Source organism: Tubulanus polymorphus, chromosome 8, assembly GCF_964204645.1.
Source record: "Tubulanus polymorphus chromosome 8, tnTubPoly1.2, whole genome shotgun sequence".
Classification (NCBI taxonomy): Eukaryota; Metazoa; Nemertea; class Palaeonemertea; order Tubulaniformes; family Tubulanidae; genus Tubulanus; species Tubulanus polymorphus.
The window spans coordinates 16,507,786-16,535,410 of record NC_134032.1 but is presented as its reverse complement, the minus strand read 5'-3'; the positions used below and the strand labels follow the sequence as shown (position 1 = coordinate 16,535,410).

General features: G+C 41.7%; 1 protein-coding gene across 1 annotated transcript; it reads right to left on the bottom strand.

Moving 5' to 3' along the window:
* Positions 1–27,625, bottom strand: LOC141910416 (glutamate receptor 2-like). Its single transcript, XM_074801154.1, has 17 exons — positions 27,547–27,625; positions 8,718–8,867; positions 7,556–7,807; positions 5,349–5,560; positions 4,160–4,213; positions 3,810–3,968; positions 3,494–3,691; positions 3,302–3,418; positions 3,100–3,204; positions 2,656–2,865; positions 2,228–2,583; positions 1,597–1,795; positions 1,268–1,515; positions 983–1,088; positions 689–826; positions 430–525; positions 1–72 (listed from the first exon to the last, which is right to left on the bottom strand). The coding sequence occupies exons 1-17, from the start codon at positions 27,623–27,625 to the stop codon at positions 1–3; spliced, it is 2,751 nt and encodes a 916-aa protein (XP_074657255.1).

The following is a 27,625-nucleotide window of genomic DNA, read 5'->3' as shown; positions in this document are numbered from 1 at the left end:
TCACACCTCAGTGTGGCTATGACCATCTATACCATCATAGGTGATAAGTGGAGCTGGAGCTGTGTATGTGTACTGCAAAAAAAACAACAACAACAAATATATCATCTCTGTGAACTATGCTCCCATTTCCTAGTTTAATGACGGCCATCTTGAATCTAATGAGTAAATCATTAATTTGTTTATTCGACACACAGCGACAGACATTGAACAGAAACAGAATCTGCAAAACGAAATGAAAGAATTCACAAAATACATCAATCGTGATAAACGTAAAGCATTTATTTTACCATCGACCCCTAGCGGAGAGTATAGAAAGCATTATCATATAGCTAGAGCATCGTGTATATATACACGATCGACCACTGCGAGTTGAGAGGTATAAGCGCATGACTGCAGTAAGCTGCACTATAGATATGTACTATATTTTACCATGATGTCGGTTTTTGGTGATCTGTCACTGGCATCATCTGTTATTCCACGCACTGACAGTTGAGCTTTGTGACGCATTGCTACTCGGAAACTAGTCTACATATATAATCAATTACAAAAATCAATTATACTATATCCGACCCCCAGAGGGCAGCACCCTTTAGAAATAAATTTGAAAATAATTGAAATTCATGCTTAAAGCGAACGGCGAGTAAAACATAGGTAAATACAGGTGTCGATTGTTCGTACCTTAGCTTACCTGTTTCTTCTTCGACTCAGCACGAGATTTAATCAAGAATTCTACCAGAGATATCGCCATAGCTATTCCTAAACCACCGATCAGGATATAGAATATTCCAGCCACGTTACTGAGACCTAGAGGGCGCTGCACGTTATCCTAGATGAACACGCAATAGAATGACACGTGTTAATGTTGATCAACGGAAGTGAGATTCTAGAGAATGTTGGTAGTGAGATTCTAGAGAATGTTGGTAGTGAGATTCTAGAGAATGTTGGTAGTGAGATTCTAGAGAATTTTGACAGTTAAACTTACAGATCCCTCCATCATACATTCACTTTTATCGTACCACCATTTCTTCTCCAGACCAGTTAAAGCTTCATTTTCACGAAGTTTCAAAACGGCCAGATTCACTTTATTTCTAAAATGGAACATAATATTATTAGTGTACTCAAAAACCCCTGTTACAACGCATTTAACAGCGAAACTCGCTAGTCGTTGTAGTTCGGACCAGGAACATTATATCGATGACAAACTGGGACTCAGATATAGAAAAGACTTGAGAAATGTAACTCTTTAATTTTAATTGATATAAAGTACCTGAATTTAGAGTTGAGTTGTGTAGCAACACCGTATCCTTTCGAATCTAGATTATCACCGACTTTCATCGTGTTACAAGGTTTCCTATTATTCGCGTAATCGTTCATCGTCGATTCGAGTAAAAACGCGTATTTAGATTTGGAATCACGGACTCGTTGAACTCCCTCCTCGGTCGTCTCTACGAATACTGACGGTTTTGCATTCTTCATAAAATCCCACATTCGTTTGTAAACGTGGATTTGTGATTGCTGAAATGTTCGAGAATATTTCAGAATAAATTGTGTAGCTCACAAATCCTGGAAGTTCGACTCGTGGTAATTAATATTCACCTCGAAAAACGCTTTTGTCGAACCGGAATTTAAAGATCCGTATTTAATATCGGTTTGACCTTCTAAATCTTCGACCGAGTTGATAGGTGTATACATGCGTTCAATAGTGAGGAACGCGGCCAGATTAGCCGTGTAGGACGAGATGAGAATCAGTGTAAATAGAGACCAAACACTCGTCACTATCCGACCAGAAAATGACCTGAAATAACAACAACGATACGTCACGTCAGATTGTAAATAAGTTGCAATGTTTAAGACACGAAGATTACCCAGGGGACGCCAGGGGGCGGTTATTCGGAGGTTAGCCTAGAGTTAGTACAATTGTAGTAACCTTGTTTGCAGTTCTAACATTCAATGAACTGGTTAAAACTCAACCGCAAAACAGCCGGTTTATTCAGATAGTAACGTGCTGCTATTTTCAGTTATAAATACGTTTAACGCTAGGTGGTGTTATAGTCGAAAATTACAATTTCATCGTAAATAAAGGGTATACGCAGCAATGATAGAAGGAACAAATGGGCCGCACGAAAACCTACGTCCCAGTCATTATGAGAACCTAACCAGAAAGATTCACATAAACCAATTTTTCAGCAACAGCAGCTTCTGAATGGCGGTGTAGTTTGATAATTACCTGGGTGAAGTATCTCCGCCTTGTTGCATGAAAGTTCCCAAAGCGAACCACATACTGTTAGCTATACCGAACTCATTGGAAGCGTAAACTCCGTAAACATCTTTCTCGATGTCCCATTCGTACGGACTGATTCTACTTATAACAAACAGTATAAAACTAACGAGTAGACCAGCTACAGTTACTAGAGCCCAAACTTTAGACGACAGCGGGTCGAAAAATGAAAATACTCCCGGTTTTTGATTTTCTGGTTTACTGATCATAATGCTGATTCCTAGATTCATGAATGGTTTCGAGAATTCTACGACTCTTTCTCGTTGCGATGTTATAGTTAAAGGTGCTATTACTAAATCGGTTTTCTGTAAGAAAATATAACAATATTATTGACTTGATAAATTCGGGTATAAGTAAGTGATGTATAGTTACTGTACCTTATAAATCAGTTCTCCGATCATCCCATTCCACGAATCATTCTCAAACGCTCCATATTTTTTATCTTTTACGAGTTTAATCGTATATTCGAAATTGGCTTCTTTCGCGATTAGTTCCGCTAAATCGACGCAATAGCCCTCGAAACGTTGATTACCAACCAGTGGAGTTCCGTCCTCGGGTAACTTACGAACCGTTAGAAAAGGTTTCGACTGAAAATATCAGACATTTAGAATTATCAGCAGACAAAATATTAACAACTTTTTTACTTCTTTTATTAGCCGCATATTGAGTATCAGGACTCAGTTACACAATTATTGGATCGCAGTTCCACAGTTACTGGACCCAGTTCCACAGTTACTTGACCTTGTTTCACAGTCGGCTTAATTTCACAGTTACTGGACCAAAGTTGCACTGGACTGTTGAACTGTGAATCCGGTTCATACCTCAATACTAGTGACACGCATTACTTTACTTATAGACGACTTTCTTCTCTTTTTCGTGTAGCTTTCGTTTATATTCACTCCGTTTTTATCGTCCCACTCTCCCACCTGTCAAATAATCAATCAATCAATCAATCAATCAATCAATCAATCCAGCAATCACAAGTGGATTATATTCAATATAGTATAAATACGTATATGATACTTTACTCGCCTTCTCTAAACCAGATCTTCCTTTAAGGCCACGGATTTCAATTGTATAATCTTTTCTAAATCCTCGATCGTCAAACATTATTTTACCGGTAAGACCTTTAAATTTCACCTAAAATGAGATCATAATTCTACAGATTAAACAGTACAATAAAGCAAACAGTCAGATACTTGTATCAGTACTTACACTAGTTAGTTGTCGCATTATTTCGGGCCCGTGTGCCCAGGGTATAATGGGTAGTTTACAGGGCAAGCCCTCTGTACCGTTATTATAAAGCTGTCCACGACGGAAGTTGTATTTAAATATATCTTTGTTTTGAGCGCGTATTTTATCCAAAGCTCGACCTATAACTTTAGTGGCATCGTAGGCCAGAGCGGCTTCATACTGAAATCAGACAGGTTTTACTGTTTATTAGCTACATGTATCTCTCAACACATTCTACACTCGACATGTGTCTTTACGATTTGTACAGGTTGAATTATCAAAAAGTTTGATTATTTACCGATATTTTAGTAGTTCCGGCGCCAGGCCATAATTTAGTATCTAAATGTTGCCATTCGAGTGAGAATTTCCTCATTCTTCCACCAGGAGAGTGGATGCGGAATCCGGTCACGTTTACACCGCTATAGTGGAACCCATCAAACGATAAACTATCAATATCCTTTAAATACAGAGAGAGAGAGAGACAGAGGTTGAGATAGTATAAAAACATGGACGCCATGTTTGACGCCATGTTTGACGCCATGTTTGACGCCATGTTTGATGCCATATTTGATGCCATGTTTAACACCATGTTTGATGCAAGGTTTCAGGCCACGTTTTATTCTATGTTTGTTTAGTATTAATACTTACATAGCCAGCTATGATGTAATGATATTTATCTCTGTTCATTCCCATTTCTCGAACCTGTAATAAAAACACAACAAATATACATCGTTTTATATCACTGTGATATTCGATATTTTCTATAGATTGAGAGAGAATTAGGCGACAGTTGAAGTAAATGAGGGAGAATTATACAGTGAAATAATAGTCGAGTCGAGTCGAGAAGAAACTATTACTGAAATTGAGCAGCGAGCGCGATCTGAATCTTAAAGCTTCTCTCACACACATCGGCGACAATTGGAGAAAATGGCGATGAAACTTTGCCTTCCGGCTAGAAATCATCGAGACACAATAATAGAGCTTCAATCACGAGATAGAGAGAGAGTGAGAGGGGGGTTTGAGAGGGGGTGAGCTAGTAAAGCCACTCGGGCTGCACGCATACAGCCATCGATTAAATATAAAGAGCTCTTTAAATAGCTGGAAATGTCACCGGTTAAATTGAAGTCATAGTTTTGTTACCACGTGACGACAGCGTAACAATCACTTCCGTCAACCGAGTTGACGTTAATACTGTCAAATAACGGCGTGTAGGGAACTGAGAAGGAGGAGGCGAGCGAGTGAAACATTTACTGAAAATTCAATTTGCTCAGAGCATTACACGACATTGATAAGCCTAATCTACAGCATATATTCAATCCGAGACGCGCTGTAGAAATTGTAGAATCTTCAGACGTTGAAATAGGATGAAACCGCGACGCGTCGATGAGATTTCATCACAATAGTTTAAACCGACATTTCCATTCTTCTATTTATTCAATTTCGATTTACTTGAAAACGCAGAGCAATATAGGAGTTTAATAGTTAGTTTAAAGCATAGTTAAATAGATAGTTTATAACATAGTTTAATGGATAGTTTATAAGATAGTTTAATAGATAGTTTAATGGATAGTTTAATGGATATTTTAATAGATAGTTTAATAGTTAGTTTAATGGATAGTTTAATAGTTAGTTTATTAAGGCATGAAAGTAAATGGAACCGATAATGTAGGAAGGGGTAGAGTTTAAACTACACCTATGGGAGCCGTTAAGTCGTTCGCACTATACGTCACATGTATTACTAATTACTGATAGAATGGAATCACAAATCACAATATAATATTATTGAGTATAACTGCACCAGCAGCAGGTGCAGCAGCAGGTGTAGCGGATTAAGTACCTGCCTGAGAATGGACATCAATGAACTATGAGATGGCATATCTAAAATGATATTCCTATGGAATTCTAATTTATGATCCACGGAATCCAAAGTGCGCAGTATTCCATACACGTCATCAGTATTGTACACATAATGTACGTTCATTTTAATATCAGCTGTAATATTGACATCGGCGTCTAACATCTGAGTTAAAGCCTCCAGTCGCATTAAACCTGCAAAATATAAATATATTACAACTGTAGCAACGTATCGACTTTCATCAGAAATGGATGTAACATTTTTGATATTTTCTGTCTTTCTGTTGTGTAACAGAGTCTCCTCACATCGCGTGACCTATACTTATGGCTGCACTTCCTCTGTAGAAATCTGACCGGTCGCTCAAAAGTTGATTAGAAATAACCAGTGGATTAGAGTTAATCAGTGGATTAGAGTTAACCAGTGGATAGATAATTGAAATCGCATTGTAACTATGGTATTCATCTTTAACAACTTTTGAGCAATCGGGCCCCATGGAGTGTATTTTTGAGAAGTAATTCGTTATAGGGGCACTAGTGTGCCTCAGGGGTTGTGTGTTGACCGTGTAAGCGATGATATTTCAGTAATATAAACATGATCCCCTCAAGTGCGCGTGTAATAATGAGTAATAAACGGAATCAAGTTAGCGGCGGTTCCGGTACGCGCATTGATACGAGTTGTGCGGCGGTTCCGGCAATTTACCGGCGCTGCGGATTGATATCACATAGTTCACAGCTCCGGGCCTTAATCATGAAACGCGTTATTATTGTTTATGAAACTAATGAATAAATGTCGTATTACCGGATATTATAAAGTCACTAACATCCGATAATCAGCTCATAAATACCAGCACCAGCAAACACAGCAACAGCAGTGGTAGCAGCAACAGCAGCAGCAGCGATCATCAGTCGTTTTGTCCCGTGCTATTATCGCTGAGGATGATTGGAGAGATGATCCACCACCGGCAAAACAGAAATAATTTACCGGCGCGCGATAGAATAATGTTTGAATGAAACGACGATCAGTTGCCCGGGTTCCTTCGGGCTGAATGTAGCCGATATTCATGATAATAATAAAACAAGAGAAGAAGAAAGAAATAGATAGTGTAACTAGCTGATTACTAGTGATGAAGTCACAAGCTATAAAACTAACAAGATAGAAAGCCCATTAGAGGAGTTTCTGCTGCTGGTGCTGCTGCTGCTGGTACGAGCACGGCGTATAGAGTGAGACTAGAGTTAATGGACTGTAAGAGACGCGCGGGGCTCGCGTTGTCGTCGTATCGGCCACATGAAAGTCACTACATCCACTACTCTCGCACTGGCGCCCAAAGCACTCAATGATGATGATGATGCTGACGATGATGTGGCGATGATGAAATAAAAAATGGAAAAAATGTCACATGCAGCAAACGAGGAGAGAATGTCAGACGTCAAAGAGGTTCCTACAATTCGAATTTTATATCATTTCTAAACGGCCACGTTTCGGCTGTGAACTAACAGCCACCATCAGAGGAAATGACGTTGTTGTTGCGGCTGCGCGTGATCCATTACTGGATGAAATCATATGAGAGGTTGTTAACGTCACGAGCAGCAGAGATCACATCTGATTTAATGGAACCACAATATCTCCTCTTCCTCTCGTCCGTGCGCACCGGGTGTACTACACAAACTATAACCCTGATCACAGTACTGTCAACATAATCCCATAACCCTGATCACAGTACTGTCAACATAATCCCATAACCCTGATCACAGTACTGTCAACATAATCCCATAACCCTGATCACAGTACTGTCAACATAATCCCATAACCCTGATCACAGTACTGTCAACATAATCCCATAACCCTGATCACAGTACTGTCAACATAATCTCATAACCCTGATCACAGTACTGTCAACATAATCTCATAACCCTGATCACAGTACTGTCAACATAATCCCATAACCCTGATCACAGTACTGTCAACATAATCTCATAACCCTGATCACAGTACTGTGATCGCTGGGACGATCAATAATACAAAAAAATGGATCAAACCTTTACAAAAAATCCCATTATAATTGTAAAATGAAGAAGGGGGTATAGTGCATGTATGTGAGTATAGGGCAGTTCTAGAATGGATCTGTTTTAAAGGTTAACAGGAAATGATCTCATAAGCGTCTGAATTGTACATTTCTAAGTGAATCTTACCTTCTTTACTCGTATACATATAATGTATTCGATCCCAGTTATAAAACTTAATGATATCCTTAATAGCTCTGACGTAATCAGGTTGAACGTGTAAAACGAACGGACTGGGATGATAGTTAGTGTGATGTACGACAGGTCCTACAGTGACGTAAGGGAGATGGAAGGTACGACTGTATGAGTGAATAGCGTTTAATACTTCAGGAGTTTGAACTCCGTACGATAACATTATTCCTTCTTTCATGTTGTCACAAACTGAAATAGAAAAACACAAACAATTTACTTCATCGTTTCGCTTTTTTACACAGAAAAAAGTCTTTAGAGTTATTCAGGACACTGAAGTTCCCAGGACGCTGTGGTTCCCAGGACGCTGAGGTTCCCAGGACGCTGTGGTTCCCAGGACGCTGCGGTTCCCAGGACGCTGAGGTTCCCAGTACGCTGTGGTTCCCAGGACGCTGAGGTTCCCAGGACGCTGTGGTTCCCAGGACGCTGTGGTTCCCAGGACGCTGCGGTTCCCTAGACGCTGAGGTTCCCTGGACGCTGAGGTTCCCAGGAAGCTGTTGGTGCTGCTGGTGCTGTTCCTGGTGCTCGTGTTGCTGATGGTGCTGCTGGTGCTGGTACCGCTGCTGATGCTGGTACTGCTGGTACTGATGGTGTACATGTATTAATCGGGTTTGTGAAAGCTCATTTATTAAGCGGTTTATAACAAATCCCGCTTCATATAAAGCAATAAGAGATTAGATCCGGTACAAGTATTAATTACTGCAGTAACCTCTACATCTCGAATAGTCAGTTGAAGATTTCCCGGATGGTTGGTGTTATAATCAACTGCCGCCACTATATATGTGTCTGTACTTGTTCAATTAATCCCTAGATGATGTCGACATAATTGAGGATAGCGTGCAGCGGCTGTGGACGCATTAATCAGTGTCATCTTCAATGTATCCGTCATCCATCATCGGTCAAAATACCATCTGGTCACATCGTCCATCACCGGTCAAAATATCATCTGGTCACATCCTCCATCATCGGTCAAAATACAGGTCACAATCTGTTCTAAAGAACCCGAGTGTTTGAAATTCATCTCACCTTTACAAGAACTCCGTACCCCGCAACTACGACTCGAGTGGCCTTATCGATGGGGGAGGGGGGGTCGAATACTTACGAGCTGTTGTAAAATTAAGATTGTCATCTGGCCGGACAAACTGGACTTTCGGCGCCAAGTCGAATATATACGTCAGATTGTGCCTGAATATCCCGTATTGGAAGGCGGTGTGCTGAAAGACGGTTAACGGGTGACGGTCGAATATTGCACCTACAAAAACAAACATTTACTATTTACAATTTAAGATAGAAATCTCACGACACACTGTTTATATATATACATGTATATCATGAAACTATGACAAATTAATGAAACTTCACAATATAATTTATATCAGCATCAGGATTCAGTTCCACAGTCGTGAGTTAGAGTTAACTCTGAGATGAAATGAGCTCATTTTCAATGAGTTAAATTCTAACTTACAACTGTGGAACTGACTCTAGTTCTTTTGAAATAAAATTAATTCATTTTCAATTGTTAATTCTAGTCTGAATCTAAACAGACATTAATTGTAGAACGCGCTCGTGCGAGGGAACTATTGAAGTGAGTTATACACACTGTTTATAGAAATGTGCAGTGAATTTAGATGTGAAATTCTGTAATTCGTGTATTTCAGGTTTAAATCATGATAGATCACACGGTGGCCATGCTCAATTATACAAACTGTCATGATCTCTAACTGATCGACTCGATTGTAACTCTACGTGAGGAGGATCTTCCACTGGTTATATACAAACACTAAAATCACTCGACCACAAACTATAAAACTTGTGTTAATCTTTTCCGGCCCAGTAGAGCGCTCTAATTCATCTTATACAGCAGCACCTGACTGACTGTCGCTGCTGCTGCTGCTGCTGCTGCTGCATCCCCTCACATCTCTCAGGTACTGTATCTACCAGCGCTGATACTGATTCTGATCTTTTGCGGTCTTTGAGAGAATTTCGGTGCTTGTTGTTGGAAGTTTTCGCTGTAAGTAGTTGGTGTATGCCCCACGGTTTTATCGGTAAGATGAGCCGCCTGACATTGTCATTACTGTATCAACATAATATACTCAACAAAATACCGAATCACGAAGCGATTACGCGTACATACATCTGACAGTGACATATGAAAAGGGAGCCTTGAAAATAGAAGTTATTTTTCCTATGAATATTTCATAAGCCGCAGTTTGTGCTGTAAATTCTTTCTAAATTGGTACGAAACAAATCTTGTCAAAAAGGCGCCGAATATGATGAATAAATAGCTGTTTATTCAGATCTATTTTGCTCGATGCATTAATAGAAAGAGAGTTGAAATGACGGATAAGTTTTATAGAGATGTGGCAGTGAGTGGGATGAGTGGGGTCTGTATATCGCCACTCGTTCCCACTCAAACCCGCAACGCGCAAACACTGAAAATATTCGATCATCGCCTCCCGCCAACATCTCGCGACAATAGAGTAAATTTACCGTCGGTTTACAGACTAACAACAAGATAAACAAACCCGTTACTGGACCCGGTAACTGATCAAATATAACCTGATAATAATCACTGCTAAAAACAACATTGAGACTTCTGTAAATATAAAACAATACCAAAAAAATAATCTCTAATCTACCGGCATGCGTGTTAGTGTTCGATATCTCCGAGATATAGTGTTACCCGCATCAGAGTCGGTTGCCTCCATCCGAGTTATAGAGTTACCCGCACCCCGATTTATTGGTCTTTGTTTTTAAAGTACGTGTTTTTGAGACACGATTATTCGGTGTAGATGATACGGTTTGTAAAGAAGTCTCATAAGACCACCGTGGATTGTTTAAGAGTTTGTCTCGTCGTGGCTCAACTGAAGGTAAATCTGTCGCTATTAACGATTTGATAAGAAATACATCGAACAATTCAGACATCAAAGACAAGTCTGACAATCTGTCTACTAGTGGCTGTTAGTGAGATACTGACTGTACGTGCAGCCACAGTCGATCATATACAACATGCCATAAATAACAGAACCATTAGAAACTAATGGACCGCACACAGCACAATAGATCGTAAGACACTTCGTTCTGAATATCTGCAGAAAGAGATGATAAACTTATGCGGAAGCGGCATCAAAACATCTCAATCAGATTTACGTCTGAGATTTATAAGTTTAATGGCAGTTCACATGGCAGACATATATCTGCTTCAAAACAAGCTTGCAGACTTCAGAAAAAGCTTGCAGTCTTCAAAACAAGCTTGCAGCCTTCAAAACAAGCTTGCAGCCTTCAAAACAAGCTTACAGACTTCAGAAAAAGCTTGCAGACTTCAAAACAAGCTTGCAGCCTTCAAAACAAGCTTGCAGCCTTCAGAAAAAGCTCGTAGACTTCAGAAAAGCTTGCAGACTTCAAAACAAGCTTGCAGCCTTCAAGACAAGCTAACAGCCTTCAAAACAAGCTTGCAGACTTCAAGACAAGCTTGTAGACTTCAAGACAAGCTAACAGCCTTCAAAACTAGCTTGCAGACTTCAAAACAATCTTTTAGACTTCAAGACAAGCTAACAGCCTTCAAACAAGCTTGCAGACTTCAAAACAATCTTTTAGACTTCAAGACAAGCTAACAGCCTTCAAAACAAGCTTGCAGACTTCAAAACAATCTTTTAGACTTCAAGACAAGCTAACGGCCTTCAAAACAAGCTTGCAGACTTCAAAACAAGCTTGCAGACTTCAAGACAACCTTGTAGACTTCAAGACAAGCTAACAGCCTTCAAAACAAGCTTGCAGACCTCAAGACGAGCTAACAGCCTTCAAAACAAGCTTGCAGACCTCAAGACAACCTTGTAGACTTCAAGACAAGCTTGCAGACTTCAGAAAAAGCTTGCAGACTTCAGGAAAAGCTTGCAACCTTCAACGTGCAGCAGACAAGAGCTGATACTGGATGTTGGATCTCACTGTGGTAATGTGTGAGAATATGATTCAACAAAAGTATAAAGAGACTCGAAGATATATGATAGGGATAGTGAGTAAAGGCCATCATCACGTAGTCAAAATTACAGTAAATTACATTATAGGATATAAGAAGGCAGCGGCGACGACTTACCCATGGGTATAGCGGCGGGAAACGCAATAACCACACGGAAATACATCCAATATATTTGCATGAAGATCATCACAGTTTTCATGGTATAACGAGTTAGTAAGATGTATCTAGTGGATACAGTCTGATACATCATACTGATACACGCAAGTCACACCACACAGTGTTTGATAATCTTTAAAACTATGATAAATCCCGCTGACAGCTGTCTATCTGTCTAATAACTGTCTATCTGTTTAGACAGAAAGTTATTGTCATTGTTTTTGCTGCCATGTTCGCGAAACACCGATATCAACTCATCATCATCGTCATCATCGTCATTATCATCATCAGCTATGTATATATATGTTGTAATAGTTGAACCCGCACCTGTAACTGCTGCTGCTGTTGCTGCTGCTGTTGCTGCTGCTGACCTCTCGTCGATCAGGTTATAATAAATCCGTTCAATTCTAGAATTCAATCAGAAATGATGAAATTACAAACTGTTTAAATATCTCCTTCTTCCCGCGCGCACGCGTGTGCGTGTGTGCGTGTGACGTGCGCGTAACGTGCGTGTATGTCATTGACTTTCATGAACTTCTATAACGCACCGGTGACACGTGACATGTGTTGATAATCCTCGTGTGGACTCGTGATTGAACTGTGAATGAATAGATCTCAGTGATTAAATACCTCATTACTAACCGACACGTCACCTTCCTCATAGATTCATACTGCACAGAGGCGTCCCGGGTTCTATCGGGTTCTATCGGGTTCTATCGGGTTACCTCTAGTCGACTTGACGCCGATCTCTCTCTCTCTCTCTCTGTCTACTGTTGTATGTAAGCAGTAATTGAAGATGCTGGGACTATTTTACTCGCGTCACTTGCGACCTCTTATCTACCAATCATCGCTCGTTTAAAACTGTCCGCATTAAACGGCGCTACTTTTTAAGATATTTCACAGAAAAAGATATGATTGAAACTTGATGGTCATCTATTTGTATTTGTTTATCTCTCAGAAGTTTCCTTGTGAATTTGTTACATTTTTTATCCGCTGTCTTATAATCAGACTCACCCCCTCACTCGCCCCTCACTCACTCCTCACTCACCCCCTCACTCACTACTGCTGGGAATTCAGTGTTAGATCACTGCCAGACGCTTTGTTTTAAAGAATTGAATAGTGGCTGCAATAAAACCTCGAATACCAGTGACGGTTAAACCTCTCGAGTCTATTGCGCGACCCTGCAGCAGGAAACTATGAACAATTAATTACACACAGTCAAATATCACTGTGTTAAAACGCGCTTATATATTTACTCGAAGACTCCGTGATTTAGGACTTTCATAAAACACTGACTCTATATCTTCGTGATGTTTAAAATAAATTTTTTTTCATTTAGCGGTTTTGCTGGATTTTACATCTGTTTTTAAACGATACAGATTGAATTCTACATAAATTCAAACTTCCGTTAATAATTTTGATTTCACTGTTTCACAAACGTTTTCATTTCCTCAATCGTAATTTCCATCATCGAGGAAAAAAAACGTGTGAAATGTGAGATAGTCTAGCTCAGTGGATATTTCAGATAGTCTAGCTCAGTGGATATTTCAGATAGTCTAGCTCAGCGGATATTTCAGATAGTCTAGCTCAGCGGATATTTCAGATAGTCTAGCTCAGTGGATATTTCAGATAGTCTAGCTCAGCGGATATTTCAGATAGTCTAGCTCAGTGGATATTTCAGATAGTCTAGCTCAGCGGATATTTCAGAGAGTCTAGCTCAGCGGATATTTCAGATAGTCTAGCTCAGTGGATATTTCAGATAGTCTAGCTCAGCGGATATTTCAGATAGTCTAGCTCAGTGGATATTTCAGATAGTCTAGCTCAGTGGATATTTCAGATAGTCTAGCTCAGCGGATATTTCAGATAGTCTAGCTCAGCGGATATTTCAGATAGTCTAGCTCAGTGGATATTTCAGATAGTCTAGCTCAGCGGATATTTCAGATAGTCTAGCTCAGTGGATATTTCAGATAGTCTAGCTCAGTGGATATTTCAGATAGTCTAGCTCAGCGGATATTTCAGATAGTCTAGCTCAGTGGATATTTCAGATAGTCTAGCTCAGCGGATATTTCAGATAGTCTAGCTCAGCGGATATTTCAGATAGTCTAGCTCTCAGTGGATATTTCGGATAGTCTAGCTCAGCGGATATTTCAGATAGTCTAGCTCAGCGGATATTTCAGATAGTCTAGCTCAGTGGATATTTCAGATAGTCTAGCTCAGTGGATATTTTAGATCATGATGAAATTGAATGTTTGAAGAATGAATAATTAAAACAATGAAGACGTTTCGACTCGAATAACTTAAAAAAGCCATTTTCAAAACAGATTCAATATCCAAGAAATGTACATACGGGCAGGCAGTGGCTGCGGAGGCCAACATTTCAAGTCTTCATTTCAATTTCCGTTGAAAGATCTGTTGAAAGATGCAGTGTTCGGGGCGCGAGATGAGGGGAGGGGAGGGGAAGGGGGTGATGTGGAGTGAGATTACCGCGAAACTGTGACGAAAAGTTGATAAAATTCTGATAAAATTTTAATTCCGGACTCGAGTTTCCAGTGAATATGGTAGTTTTCGCATTAACGAAATTAGATGAATTTTTTGATGAATTCCTGCCGCTCAGATGCAGAAATTGACCGGCAAAATTCGGCGATATAAAAATAGTGACGGAGATAATTGTGAAAGATGATCGGATGCAGTTATGTTGTAATAATCGAGTTATAGAGAAACGAGAACGCGTCGATTTCCCTGGCGAGATCAGAAACTGTCTTTATAAAACACCCCAGAGATTCCAACTACATGCAACACTAGGTACAACTATTAAAACTAACACTGAATATGAATAAACTACTTCTATTCACAGCCAGTTATTCGAGATATTCACCTCAAATTAACGGTTGAGAGTCGCACAAACTGCTAATTAAATACAAGGGCAGCGAGTTTATTCTAAAAAGTGAATTTTTTACCGCCATTTCATGTAAAAATAGAACGGAGAAAATGTTGAAATTAACCCCAATCGCAGCACTTCCGATTGTAAAAATAACCCTAACCCTAGGTGATTCATAACCCTAACCCTAGCTCGGTTGTAACCCTAACCCTAGCTCGGTTGTAACCCTAACCCTAGCAGGACTCGAACTTCAGACCTCCAGCACACCAGCCGAGCGCTTTAACCACTAGACCATAGATCAGTAGTGATTACCGGGATCTAGAGGTGTCTCTGGTCATTGTGGTGACCGGTGACCAGTCAGGCGTAGAGACCAGTGACCAGTCAGGTGTCGCTTTCATTGTAAACAGTTTAACTGTAGAAACTATGTTTATCTGTCAGTACCAGTGTTCTAGCAGCAGCAGCAGCAGCAGCTGCAGATTCGATATAGAAATATAAATCATAGTAATTCAGTGTGTGACTGATTTTGTGTAAGTGTAGATTACTACATGAATTTATCAATCGTAAGAACGATACAGTTTTCAGTCTCAGTTCATCCATCATCCTCAATTTGTTGTAATGACCGTCTCACGCTGAATGTGAACTAGTCGTAGCCTCGGTTACTGTCTGTGGTCTCGGAATCAATCATAAAGAATTAGAGGGATTTGTAAAGTGAATATTTTACTCGTGGAGGGGAAAGGGGAGTGGGGAGTGGGGGTGGAGGTCTATCATTCATCCAGTGGCCACTTCATCATTTATCACTTTTTACTCTCTTTCGCTACCAGTGACCTTCACAATGAATAAACCAGCCCAGTGACCTTCACAATGAATAAACCAGCCCAGTGACCTTCACAATGAATAAACCAGCCCAGTGACCTTCACAATAAATAAACCAGCCCAGTGACCTTCACAATAAATAAACCAGCCCTGAGTGAAACATGACATTCGTATATCTACGAATTTCTTCCTCGTCGATTCTTCTGAATGTGGATGACGTCATAAACCTGATCAACAGTTGCTGCAAAGTTGGTTATAGTTAAATTCAACCAGCTTTCGAGCAACTGCAGCTTCTGGACAATACTTGGTATGAACCACCAGGGAACCACTGATTGGGAAACAGGAGTCTCTCAACCTGAGCCACATCAAACCAATCGGGAAATCAGCACAAAGAGACCGACCGACCGACCGACAGACAGACGGACCGACAGACGGACAGACAGACCGACAGATAGACAGACAGATTAACAATAGAATTCTCTCAAATAATAAAATACAAATCTCAATCAATATTAGATACAATTCATAGATACAAATCTGATCTGATCAAAGATCATCTTTCTGTAATCTAAAAATCATGAAGCTACAATTACAAAATTCACTGCAGCTGCTGCTGCTGCTGCTGCTGCTGCTGCTGCTGCTGCTGCTGCTGCTGCTGCTGCTGCTGCTGCTGCTGCTGCTGCTGCTGCTGCTGCTGCTGCTGCTGCTGCTGCTGCTGCTGCTGCTGCTGCTGCTGCTGCTGCTGCTGCTGCTGCTGCTGCTGCTGCTGCTGCTGCTGCTGCTGCTGCTGCTGCTGCTGCTGCTGCTGCTGCTGCTGCTGCTGCTGCTGCTGAATAGAATATGATTTATACAGTAAGTACTGATGGAAGACTTCACCCGCCTTCATATTATAACAATTACCGATCACGATTGATCTATTATATCTGGTAATAAGTCAATCTACGCTCGCAGATTGTCACAGATTGTCATAGATTGTCACAGATTGTCGTTTCTGATGAGATAATTTCACTGTTATTAGCGTACGCTGAAATATTGTTTTCGTTAGATTTTGCTCAGTGATTGCCGATTTAGAGACTGATCTGATGATTGCCGATGAATCAATGAATCACCGGACACACACGTAGCTCTGGTCGATCTCAATTTGTCCTGTCTTATCTAAAGATATTCTATGCTGCTGCTGCTGTTGCTGCTGTTGCTGCTGCTGTTGCTGCTGCTGTTGCTGCTGCTGTTGCTGCTGCTGTTATTGTTAGTGCTGTTTTTTAAATCTTGTTCGAAAAATAAGATAAAAACCCACTATCTACAGATTAAAAGAATTTAAAAACAAGAATTTATTCATTCAATCTAAAATATATAAAATACACGACCATTTCGATCTCACCCTAGAGATCATCCTGACACCTGACGATGATCTCTAGGGTGGAATCGAAACGTCGTGTATTCTATATGTTTTAGATTGAATAAATAAATTCTAGTTTTTCTTGTTCGAAAGTTTAAATGTTTCTTCTTTACCGGAACTAGACAGACGCGTTACATCACGTGAACACCACGTGATGTGACGATAACAGTTTTTATCAATGTGTTCGGATCAGTTCTTGTTACTGTCATATATGTAAGATTGATATATTTGAATATAGAGGGTGAGTGGTAGGAGGGGGAGGAGGGGGGAGGAGGGGGGAGGAGGGGGGGAGGAGGGGGTGACGGTAACACGTAACACGCAGAGGAAGTGAGGAGAACAGCAGGAAACTGAATGTAACAGTAGTAAATGATGTTTATTCCAATCACATGGCGATTAAGTGTATAAACATCGTAGTGTGAGATACATGTATAATGACTGAGGGCAGTGATGGGAGGGCGAGCGGCCACCAGTCACAGTGAACAGTTATACCACGCTACAGCCACCTAGCTGCCGAGCGGCCACCAGTCACAGTCAACAGTTATACAAATAGGGTTTTCCAACCGGTTAGTCACCGGGGTCAACACACGTGACCGGAAGTAAAGATTTTTGTTGATTGTTATTCTATTCATTGATGTGTGATTGATGCACGGTCCAGTTGGTTGATATTTCCCTGAATCATCTTAAGACCGAACAACCCAACCGTGGTCCGGGGAGCAGTGGTCCGTTGGAGCCGTGGTCCGGGGAGCAGTGGTCCGGGGAGCCGCGGTCCGTTGGAGCCGTGGTCCGGGGAGCAGTGGTCCAGGGAGGAGAGGACCGTTGGGGCCGTGGTTCAGTCTCTCGTCAATCCATAATTCATGGGTCTTAAATCAATCCCCGCCGGACACCCTGATAGATTGAGTAAAAATAAACCACAGACCTAGACTCGTTCAGTCGCACCTGCAGCTATACTGATAATCAGTAGTGATCTTTAGAATACGTGTATATGAAAGACGATGTGGTGATGGTAGTGAATGTGTGAGCTATTAGTGACAAGTTGAGTTAGCCATTTGATCCATAAACGGTGTATTGTATCGAGAGGCGTTGAGGGAGGGAAGCAAGGAGGGAGGTCACACCTGCCGGCTAAATCTCAGTGTGAAAGGTAAAACGTCAATATTGAGGGATTACTGTTAGCAGCAGCAGCTTCAGCTTCCTCAACTATTTACAGTAATCTCCTTACAAATCATTATTTCATTTGATTTCTAGACGTATAGTGTCACGTGATGACTAATACCTCTTCTATCGGTGTGCGCGCATCCGTGTGCGTTGTGTAGAAACATCTAAACATCAAGAGATTTCTTCTTCTTTAAGAGAGATGAGAGAGAAAGAGAGAGAGAGATGAGAGAGAAAGAGAGAGGAGTTTTTAAACGCTTCCCAAAAACCTGTACCGAGTTTCTCAAAAGTTGTTTAAAACCAGTGGATTCTGAGTGAAAAAACGACGGTATTTATCTGATAACAATCTAACTATCTGATCATTACTGGGACCTCACACAACCTGAACTGAACCAGCAAATTTAAATAAAGAATTTGATAAAATGTTACAATACTGGACCCAGTTCCACAAAATGATCAACTCCTAAATCGATTTTAGAGAAAGTCGATTTCAGGAATCGAATCGATTTGAACTGTTTGAAATTTTACCCCCGGTATTTGTGAACACGTGATCGAAATAACATCGTTTTCAACTGTTCGTAAAATATATTTCATAATGATCTGGAAAAGGTTTATTCGAATCTATGGATGGCGCGGTCAATGTTACAATAGATAGACAACACTTAGCTGGTTGTTGACGGGGAATTGCTGTAGGTAGGGGGGAGGGGGGAGACGCGCAGACCGGAGATGAAGTCTATATATTTATACATGTAACAGAAAGCCTCACGAACATCAAACCCGGAAATCGCTGTACATCAAATCAACGTCCGACAGTCGCATTAAAGACAAATTTAGAACAGCCCTTAACTCTCACCCGGGGACGAAAAGAAAGAATATATTTCTTATCGAGACATAAAACGCTATCTCGGTCGTACAGGCCAAAAAATCTCATTAATATTGTGTAATTAGGCAATCAATATTCAGAGACTTTCAGTTTTGTAGCCGCGGCGTGTATCTCGACGATAAACAGCAGTAGTACCGGGTGAGGGCTACGAGATGATGGATGATTCCACGTGACGGATCTGAAAGTGGATCAGGAGTTGCCGTAACACCTGCACAATACCGGGCCAATATACCGAGACAAATTCATCATAATTTCACTCACTGATCGCATCAACAAACAGTAAATCTCAGACAGCGCCACCACGGACCAGTGTTGGTTAAAAAACCATCTCTTTATGCGTGTATGATTTATACAATCTAATTCGTACATTGCAGCAAAGTCGGTCCCTGAGAGATGAATAAAATCCAATTGACGACTGCGCGATGGTCAGAAAGAAAATACGACACTTTTTCGACGCATATCCCGCGTCGTTTCGTGTAATCCAATAGTTAAAAAGTGTGATTGTGAAAGTGAGTTATCTGCTGCGGTGAGTCCCTAGTGGGCTGCGCGTAGAATCGGTGATCACAAAACCGACCAAATAAGATTCCTCTCCACTGAAAGCGATTTATGTTTTCGGGCCTTTAGAAAACAATTACTTTATCGCGGTAAAAAGGCCCAGTTTCGGAGAACTCGAAATTGAGTTAACTGCACAATATTCAAGTTGGGCGTCGTGGTTTTTTAACGATCGTGACGAAGACCCGTAAGCGGCAGCAGAGTGACTGAAACGCCGGTATGAACTCGCGCATCAGTGCGGTCTAGTAATTGGATTGTTGCCTACAAACAGATCAGAGATTTTCACCGCCATTACCGGGGATTTTCCGCTCAGATACGAGCATCACGCCAGAAAACGAGCGAGAGAGAGAGAGGAGAGAGAGAGGGAGGGAGGGAGGGAGGGAGGGAGGGTGGGAGGGAGGGAGGGAGGGGGAGAGAGAGAGAGAGAGAGAGAGAGAGAGAGAGAGAGAGAGAGAGAGAGAGAGAGAGAGAGAGAGAGAGAGAGAGAGAGAGAGAGAGAGAGAGAGAGAGAGAGAGAGAGAGAGAGAGAGAGAGAGAGAGAGAGAGAGAGAGAGAGAGAGAGAGAGAGAGAGAGAGAGAGGGAGAGAGAGAGAGAGTGAGTGTATAATGGAGGACTGGTGTGATAGGTTGTGACAGGCTTTACGAGGGGAGTGTATCTCTCCTCGCTCTATACCCTCATTGATACACAGCTAAATGCGAGAACAAAGAAACACGTCAAATCATTATGTAAGTTAAGATGTTTTTGCCATAAAATAAACTCCTAGAACATAAATAAACCTCGAGTCACAGTTTTTTCTCGCCTTGAAATAGACATAATCCCGTAACCCCAAACCCTTAACCCATTAACAGACGCTAAAACAACTGAACGGATTGAGAGTAGCACAAACTGCTAATTACATACAAGGGCAGCGAGTTTATTCTAAAAAGTGAATTTTTTACCGCCATTTCATGTAAAAATAGAACGGAGAAAATGTTGAAATTAACCCCAATCGCAGCACTTCCGACTGTAAAAATAACCCTAACCCTAGGTGATTCATAACCCTAACCCTAGCTCGGTTGTAACCCTAACCCTAGCAGGACTCGAACTTCAGACCTCCAGCACACCAGCTGAACACTTTAACCACTAGACCATAGATCAGTAGTGATGACCGGGATCTAGAGGTGTCTCTGGTCATTGTGGTGACCGGTGACCAGTCATGTGGAGTGACCGGTGACCAGTCAGGTGTAGAGACCGGTGACCAGTCAGGTGTAGTGACCGGTGACCAGTCAGGTGTGGTGACTCCATTCAATAACGATGATCCTATAGAAGGTTTGTTTTAGGGTTAGGTGTAATGTAAGGGTGTGTCAGGTGTGGGTACCTGGCTTCTGTTGGCAGTACTGGTGTGTGAAGCTGTAACTCGTGAATTGTCGTTTGGTGATCAATTTTGTTGCTCTTCAACAGCAGCAGCAGCAGCAGCAGCAGCAGCAGCAGCAGCAGCAGCAGCAGCAGCAGCAGCAGCAGCAGCAGCAGCAGCAGCAGCAGCAGCAGCAGCAGCAGCAGCAGCAGCAGCAGCAGCAGCAGCAGCAGCAGCAGCTCTGACAGTTTCATTCCCATGTTTTTAAAACAGTAAAAGATAATTCTGATTTGATGGATAAAAATGAGTTTAGTGTCTGTTTAGTTGATAGAACTGTCTGAGATATTGAATGATGACTTCACTAATATCATTGCTCTCTAAGCGAGTAGGAAAAATGGAAGATATATTTGTATCTGTCAAATACGGCTGTCTTGTGAAAAATAATCGCCATTTAAACAAAGATATTCCAGACTTTAAAAGAAGAAGTCACTTATTGGCGAATGGATTTTGAAACTAAGACTCGGGGAAAGTTTGAAAGGAGACCGAAGTAGCTACATTAATCATCTAAGAACCATTAGAATTACTACTATTTCTGATATTTTTGCCATCGTGGATTTTTTACTCGTGGAGAACGCAAATGGATTCTGCGCTCGTACCGCAGTGGCACTGATTTAAACAGTCAATTCTAAGCTGCGCAATTATTGCGTTTTAACGTCTTTTAGCGTCAATAAGACAGAGACAGACAAATAGACAGTAAGGACCCCTCTCGCCTCCCCTCGCCTGCCAGAGCTGGTGCAGGTAATTCCATTAAGCTAATGATAAAAATTGTTCTAGCAGCATCGATCGAGACCCGGATGATGTTGCATTATTTTTGACAGTTTGATTCGCCGTGAGGCTGCATTATCGATTTATATCTGCTACAAAATGGGGCAATTTGCCTCATCAGGAGTTCTCTTCATTGGTACAAATCTTGAGGAGAGAGAGAGAGAGAATGGGAGAGAGAGGGGGGGGGGAGAGAGAGAGAGAGAGAGAGAGAGAGAGGGGGGAGAGGGGGAGGAAGAGAGAGAGATAGAGGGGGTATCGGAAGCGGAGGTAGCGGAACATCAGAACTATGAAACTTGCGAAGCTAATAATGAACGGTACTCACTCAGTGGGTCGGTGAGCGATAAATATGTCACTAAAACATGACCGCCTTAGTGCAGGGGGTGCGACTATGAGGAGGGTCTAGCAGTGAGATTCCGGAATGTTGGAACTATTATTGTGTTTCTGTATGATTAAATGAAACAGTGTTTGCAGCAGATGGTGTTTCTGTTTCTGTTTCTGTTTCATCGCGTGTTTGTCTGAATCTGCCCGGCTGCTGCCGTTCAGAGGAGGTCGCCGGGTTGTGAGGAGGGGCTTTTAGTCGCGGTGATAAAACTCTTTATTTACAACAACGGAAACTCCAACTGTGATAGTTGTTTGACACGCTCTACTCACTTGCCAGAGACGATTGTGTAATACAGATGAACAGATAGACGACACGATGTAGAAACAGGGCTGGAGAGGCAGGAAGAGCGCGCATGCGCACACGCTGCATGAAGATTAATAGGAATTAGAATTCAGTTCGCAGATGAAAAGCTAATTTCTCTTCCGCTTCCGCCTCTGATGCGTCTTAATTTAATTAATTTAATTTCTTGTTTGACTAAAATCGTCCAAAGTTTCGTTAATCTTCTGATTAGTTTTCCATTTCGTTGAGCGATTTAAACTTCAACATATTTTGTCAGATAAAACGCGTTGACGGCGGCGGCGGCGGCGCTGAGACTCCTCGCGCTACTGTTACATCAATAAAACTCTCGTCGATTGAATTAAACTATTTCTAGTGATATATCTTCATTTTATCGTCAAACAGCGCGGCGGTACTCGCATCGCAGGTCGTCGTTTCGGCGCTCGGTCAGTTATCTGTATCGTCGTTTCGTTTTGCATTTCTATCGACATTCCGTGTTTTATATCATCGACGTTTCGGCGCGTGTAATGAGATTTTTAGAACGAAACGACGAGGGAACGATTCATGTTTTATGAATGAAATGAATCTAAGATCATCGCGAGCGTCGACTGGGGAATACTATGACGTCACGAGTCACCTCGGTTTAATCACGTGATGTCCCCGGTGGTGATAAGGGTTCGAGATGAGATGAGATTTATTTAGCAGCAGCAGCAGCAGCAGCAGCAGCAGCAGCAGCAGCAGCAGCAGCAGCAGCAGCAGCAGCAGCAGCAGCAGTAGTAGCAGCAGCAGCAGCAGCAGCAGCAGCAGCAGCAGCAGCAGCAGCAGCAGCAGCAGTCTAATAGAGAGGGGGCACTCGTTAGGGAAAAAAACATCAAAGCCCGCAGTAAAACTCTACTGAGTGTCATCTCTATCGCACCTCCCCCTAGTGATCAATCGAAGAACTCGATTCAAACACGTGACCGCCCATCGTTCTTCTCACACACACAATGAACAAAAAACTATTGGATTGTTGAAAGTTCAGAATTTCCTCCAAACAATCTTTTCGCCATTGGGAACTGATTTGGATTCGGAGCAGCCCGGCTCAGGGTCTCAGGTGATACGGTTTGGATTCGGAGCAGCCCGGTTCCGGGTCTCGGGTGATACGGTTTAGATGCGGAGCAGCCCGGTTCCGGGTCTCGGGTGATACGGTTTGGATGCGGAGCAGCCCGGCTCAGGTTGTTAGGTAGTTTGATTGTTGTTGCGCAGAAGAAAGAGCCGCGACGATAGAGCATGAATCGAACTGTAGTCGACACTTGTCTTGTATAATACACGTATACTGATCACATCTGCGAGTTTAGAGATGAGACAGAAGAGGAGGGAAAGAAGGAAAGAGAAGATGAGATAAAGCCTTTTCTTTCACCATCATATCATCATATTGCGCATCTCTGACCCGTTCGTGGTAATAACATTAATTTCCCAGGGGTTTGAACCATGCAGCCCGCAGCTAGCAGCCAGTTACAGGCAACAGCTATCATTTCTCTCTCTCTCTATTTCTGAGAAGGTCGACTCCGACTCTTCCGGGATTCCGGTAACGTTTTTATGAGAAATGTACAACGCCAGATACTGCGCTGTTATGAGCCCCGCGAGGTCGGTAAAACTCTCTCCGTTTCTTGCTATCTGAAATACGATACGCGATTCTACTCGGCCTGTGACTGGTGGCCGCGGCAATCGAGGGCCTGTGACTGGTGGCCGCGGCAATCGAGCCTCGTTCATCCTCACTGGCGTAACGGTCAGTTTTTACCAGCTAATGAAAACTGCTAGATTTGTAATGGCGATGAAATGAGTCCAGGAGAGTCCACGATCTGTATCATAAATCACCACCGTATGATTATTTTTCTCCGAAGTTTCTGTCATATCGAGAATAAACTATAATGAGAGTCGTTTATACAAATTACCACTTGTCAAATTCATGACTCTTTTTCGTGTTGTAATAAATGCGCCGATCATGTGATTAGAATTATAGACTGGTTCCGCGCCGAGTGGGAGACTGGTGCCCGCCCACCAGCCCGTCGTTGAACGGAAAACCGATCTGGTAATTACATTCCAAATATAAAACGTGCTTCGACAAAAATTACAAATATGCAGCAGAAACAGCTATGCAGCGCAGATAGACCGAGCCAGCGAGTGAGTTAGTGAGTGAGGGGGTAATTTATCTTTCATCTGAAAATACCAGATAAAACTACTAATGAATTAATTAATCATTAAAACCATACAACTGTACAGACAGACACCACTGTGACGTACAGAGGTTTGGTATTCTATTTAAAATTCCTAACATCTAGATAATTTTATCGATAGTTGGGCTGGAGGTTTTAAAAGTAATCATGGCTCTAGATAGATTGAGGTGGGTGAGGTGGGCAGCAGCAGCAGCAGCAGCGCCCTATCGGTATTAGCGTATGTAAGCAGACAGTTTGAATGTTGTCATTGGATTACTATTGGAATAAGATATCAATCTTGTATCGGCTAGAAACTGATTTCGCTAGAAAATCGCCATCATTTGTCGACATTAGGCGCAAACAGTGATGAAATCGATGGTGAAGCCGGAATAAAGCTTGTCAGCTTACACGAGTCCCAGAAGAGCTCAGCAGTCCCCGGGGAGAACCATCCTCTTACTGCCATCACACCACAATTCCATACAAATTATACTATTTCAAACGAGCAATTTGAGATTAATTCAATTTAGATTCGATACCTGTTTGATATATCTATTGCGTGTATGGATAAATGAGATTATTGTGTGAGATTCTCAAAAACTGTTTAAATATTCATACAACAGATGAGACGGAGCCGAAGAGCTGAGAACTAATATTATAAGCGGCTCCGGCGGCGTTGCTGGTAAAGTTTATCATCCACAAGGGCTCGTAAATTATCAGCTACAAACTTCACTGTAATTTACATACACTAAATTACAAAACTCACTTTACATGAAAAACATAGGAACTACGTAATGTCTGATAGCTGATGTCTAATGGCTGGTGTCTGATAGCTGATGTCTAATGGCTGATGTCTAATTGTAAAACGACACGAGAATGAAGTTATTGCAGATGAGGTTCCTCGTGTCGGCTGTTGCTATTAAAACAGTTTGTCATGAATATTCATAAGTTAGATTACGTCATCGGTGACGGATATTAGCGGCTGTGTTAATGTTAGACGATGGCGAGAAATGGCGAGAAGTGACGAGAAGTGACACGAGTTGCGTAGAATCTATTGTAATTACTGGGTGTTAAATGCGTAGAGAACAAGAGACTTTAGAACCATCAACATTCCGCACAGATCTCCTCCCATCTCTATCATACTTAGACCTGCTATTTCTTAGGGTTAGGAAGAATCTTTCACAATTCACCGCCTTTCTTAACTCGTAATGTCACCATCGGGCAAAACTAACATTCCTCACAAAGTTAGTGCAGTTTTGAAAGGCTTAAATTGCCCGTTCAACATAACTACATAAATACATGCCAAAATAGCCGCCAGTCAGCCATATTCGATTTGAGTTTTAGTAAAATAAATCGCACAACTACAAACCATGGTCAATATGTGTACCAAATTTCATAAAAATATAACAAAAGCCCTAAGAGTAGTTGTCCGCGCAAATTAAGTACGTTGATAGATATCAAAATGGCCGCGAGTCAGCCATCAACAATTTATTTCCAAAAATATAGTCAGTCAGTCAGTCAGTCAGTCAGTCAGTCAGTCAGTCAGTCAGTCAGTCAGTCAGTCAGTCAGTCAGTCAGTCAGTCAGTCAGTCAGTCAGTCAGTCAGCCAGCCAGCCAGCCAGCCAGCCAGTCAGTCAGTCAGTCAGTCAGTAGACGGGCGGTAGACGGGTGGACGGATGGACGGGTGGACGCAGCTGTTAGTGGTAGATGTACGGTGATAAACAGCGCGTTGTGTCCCGGTCATCAGCACTAACACTAGTATACGGTACACAGTCTCTATTAATGGACGTCATGTGGTCTGGTGTGTATATATGACAGTATCTCGCTGTATCTGGTGTCGGTGACAGGAAATAGTCTATTACTGGCTTTCATCTGATAACCGCAGTGTAATATTCGTTTTTATATCGAAATAAATCGTGTTGTTGTTGATTAGAAACAACAATAAATCAACCATAAACACGGTTATATATAGAATAGCAAGGTCACGCGTCAAGGTCGTGTTCACAGCGTTCAAACACACTGACAACATGTTCACATCGGCCCCGGGAGGGACGAATACATCTCGTATGCGTTAAATGTTCTTTCGTTATTTTTCAAATTTGAAAACAGTCATTAAAATAATTAAAACCGTAGGCCTAGATATCGGGTGCGCGCGCAGCTTTTCTCATAATTACCAGTCAATCTTGAAAATTGTAGAACAATCAAAATAGCGCCGTTTATAAACACAGCAGCAGCAGCAGCAGCAGCAGCAGCAGCAGCAGCAGCAGCAGCACCAGCAGCAGCACCAGCAGCAGCTTCTCTCTCCGGGTCCCTGCGGACGCCACGAGTAAGAAATCAGCTAAATGATGACGTATTCATCCATTCCCGTTCGGGCATTTAAGAACAGCCTGTAACCCGGTGGGTGAGTTATTTAAGAACAGCCTGTAACCCGGTGGAACCTCAATAATTCATGTATCAGCAACAACAATCTTCCAGAATCCATCACTCAATCAGAATACTATATGAACCTTTCAGTTGACACTGTGCTCTCAACGCTCGGGGATGGGGGGACGGAGGGGAGGCTAGGGGAAGCCGTTAGAATTCGTGATTAAATTCCAAAACTGGAGTGGTTGGTTCCCGGGAGAATCACCTTGTGTTTGTCACGAGTAGTGAGACAGATGGGTTTAGAGAGAGAGTTATTGACACAACAACAAAACGTCACAAGATATAAAAAAACACGATTAACAGTTTCTTGAAATATAGCGGCAGCGGCAGCAGCAGCAGCAACAGCAGCAGCAGCAGCAGCCGCTAAACAGACTGCAGAAAGAGAATTCATTTTACATTCAAACAACATTAAACACTAATTCTAGTATGATATATTTATATCGATCGCGTTTAAAACGAGAAATGTTTAAACCTTTTGTAGACGAAATTGGAATTTATCCAAATATATGGTTACAAAATTCTGTTTTCGCCAGTTCCCATTTCGCCTTAGATGAACTGGAATTTTATAGTTATTTTATCGGTGAGCGGTCGCGTTTTATGACGTAACCGATTCTCGACAAAACATGCGAACTGATTGGTCAAGACGAACTCTGTTTCTAAGGTGACGTTTCAGATATAAACAATGAAACACTTACCTATTGGAATATCACTGGGAAACGTAGCCACATAATGTAATAATCCCAACACGTAAACTCCAACCCATATTATCTCCAT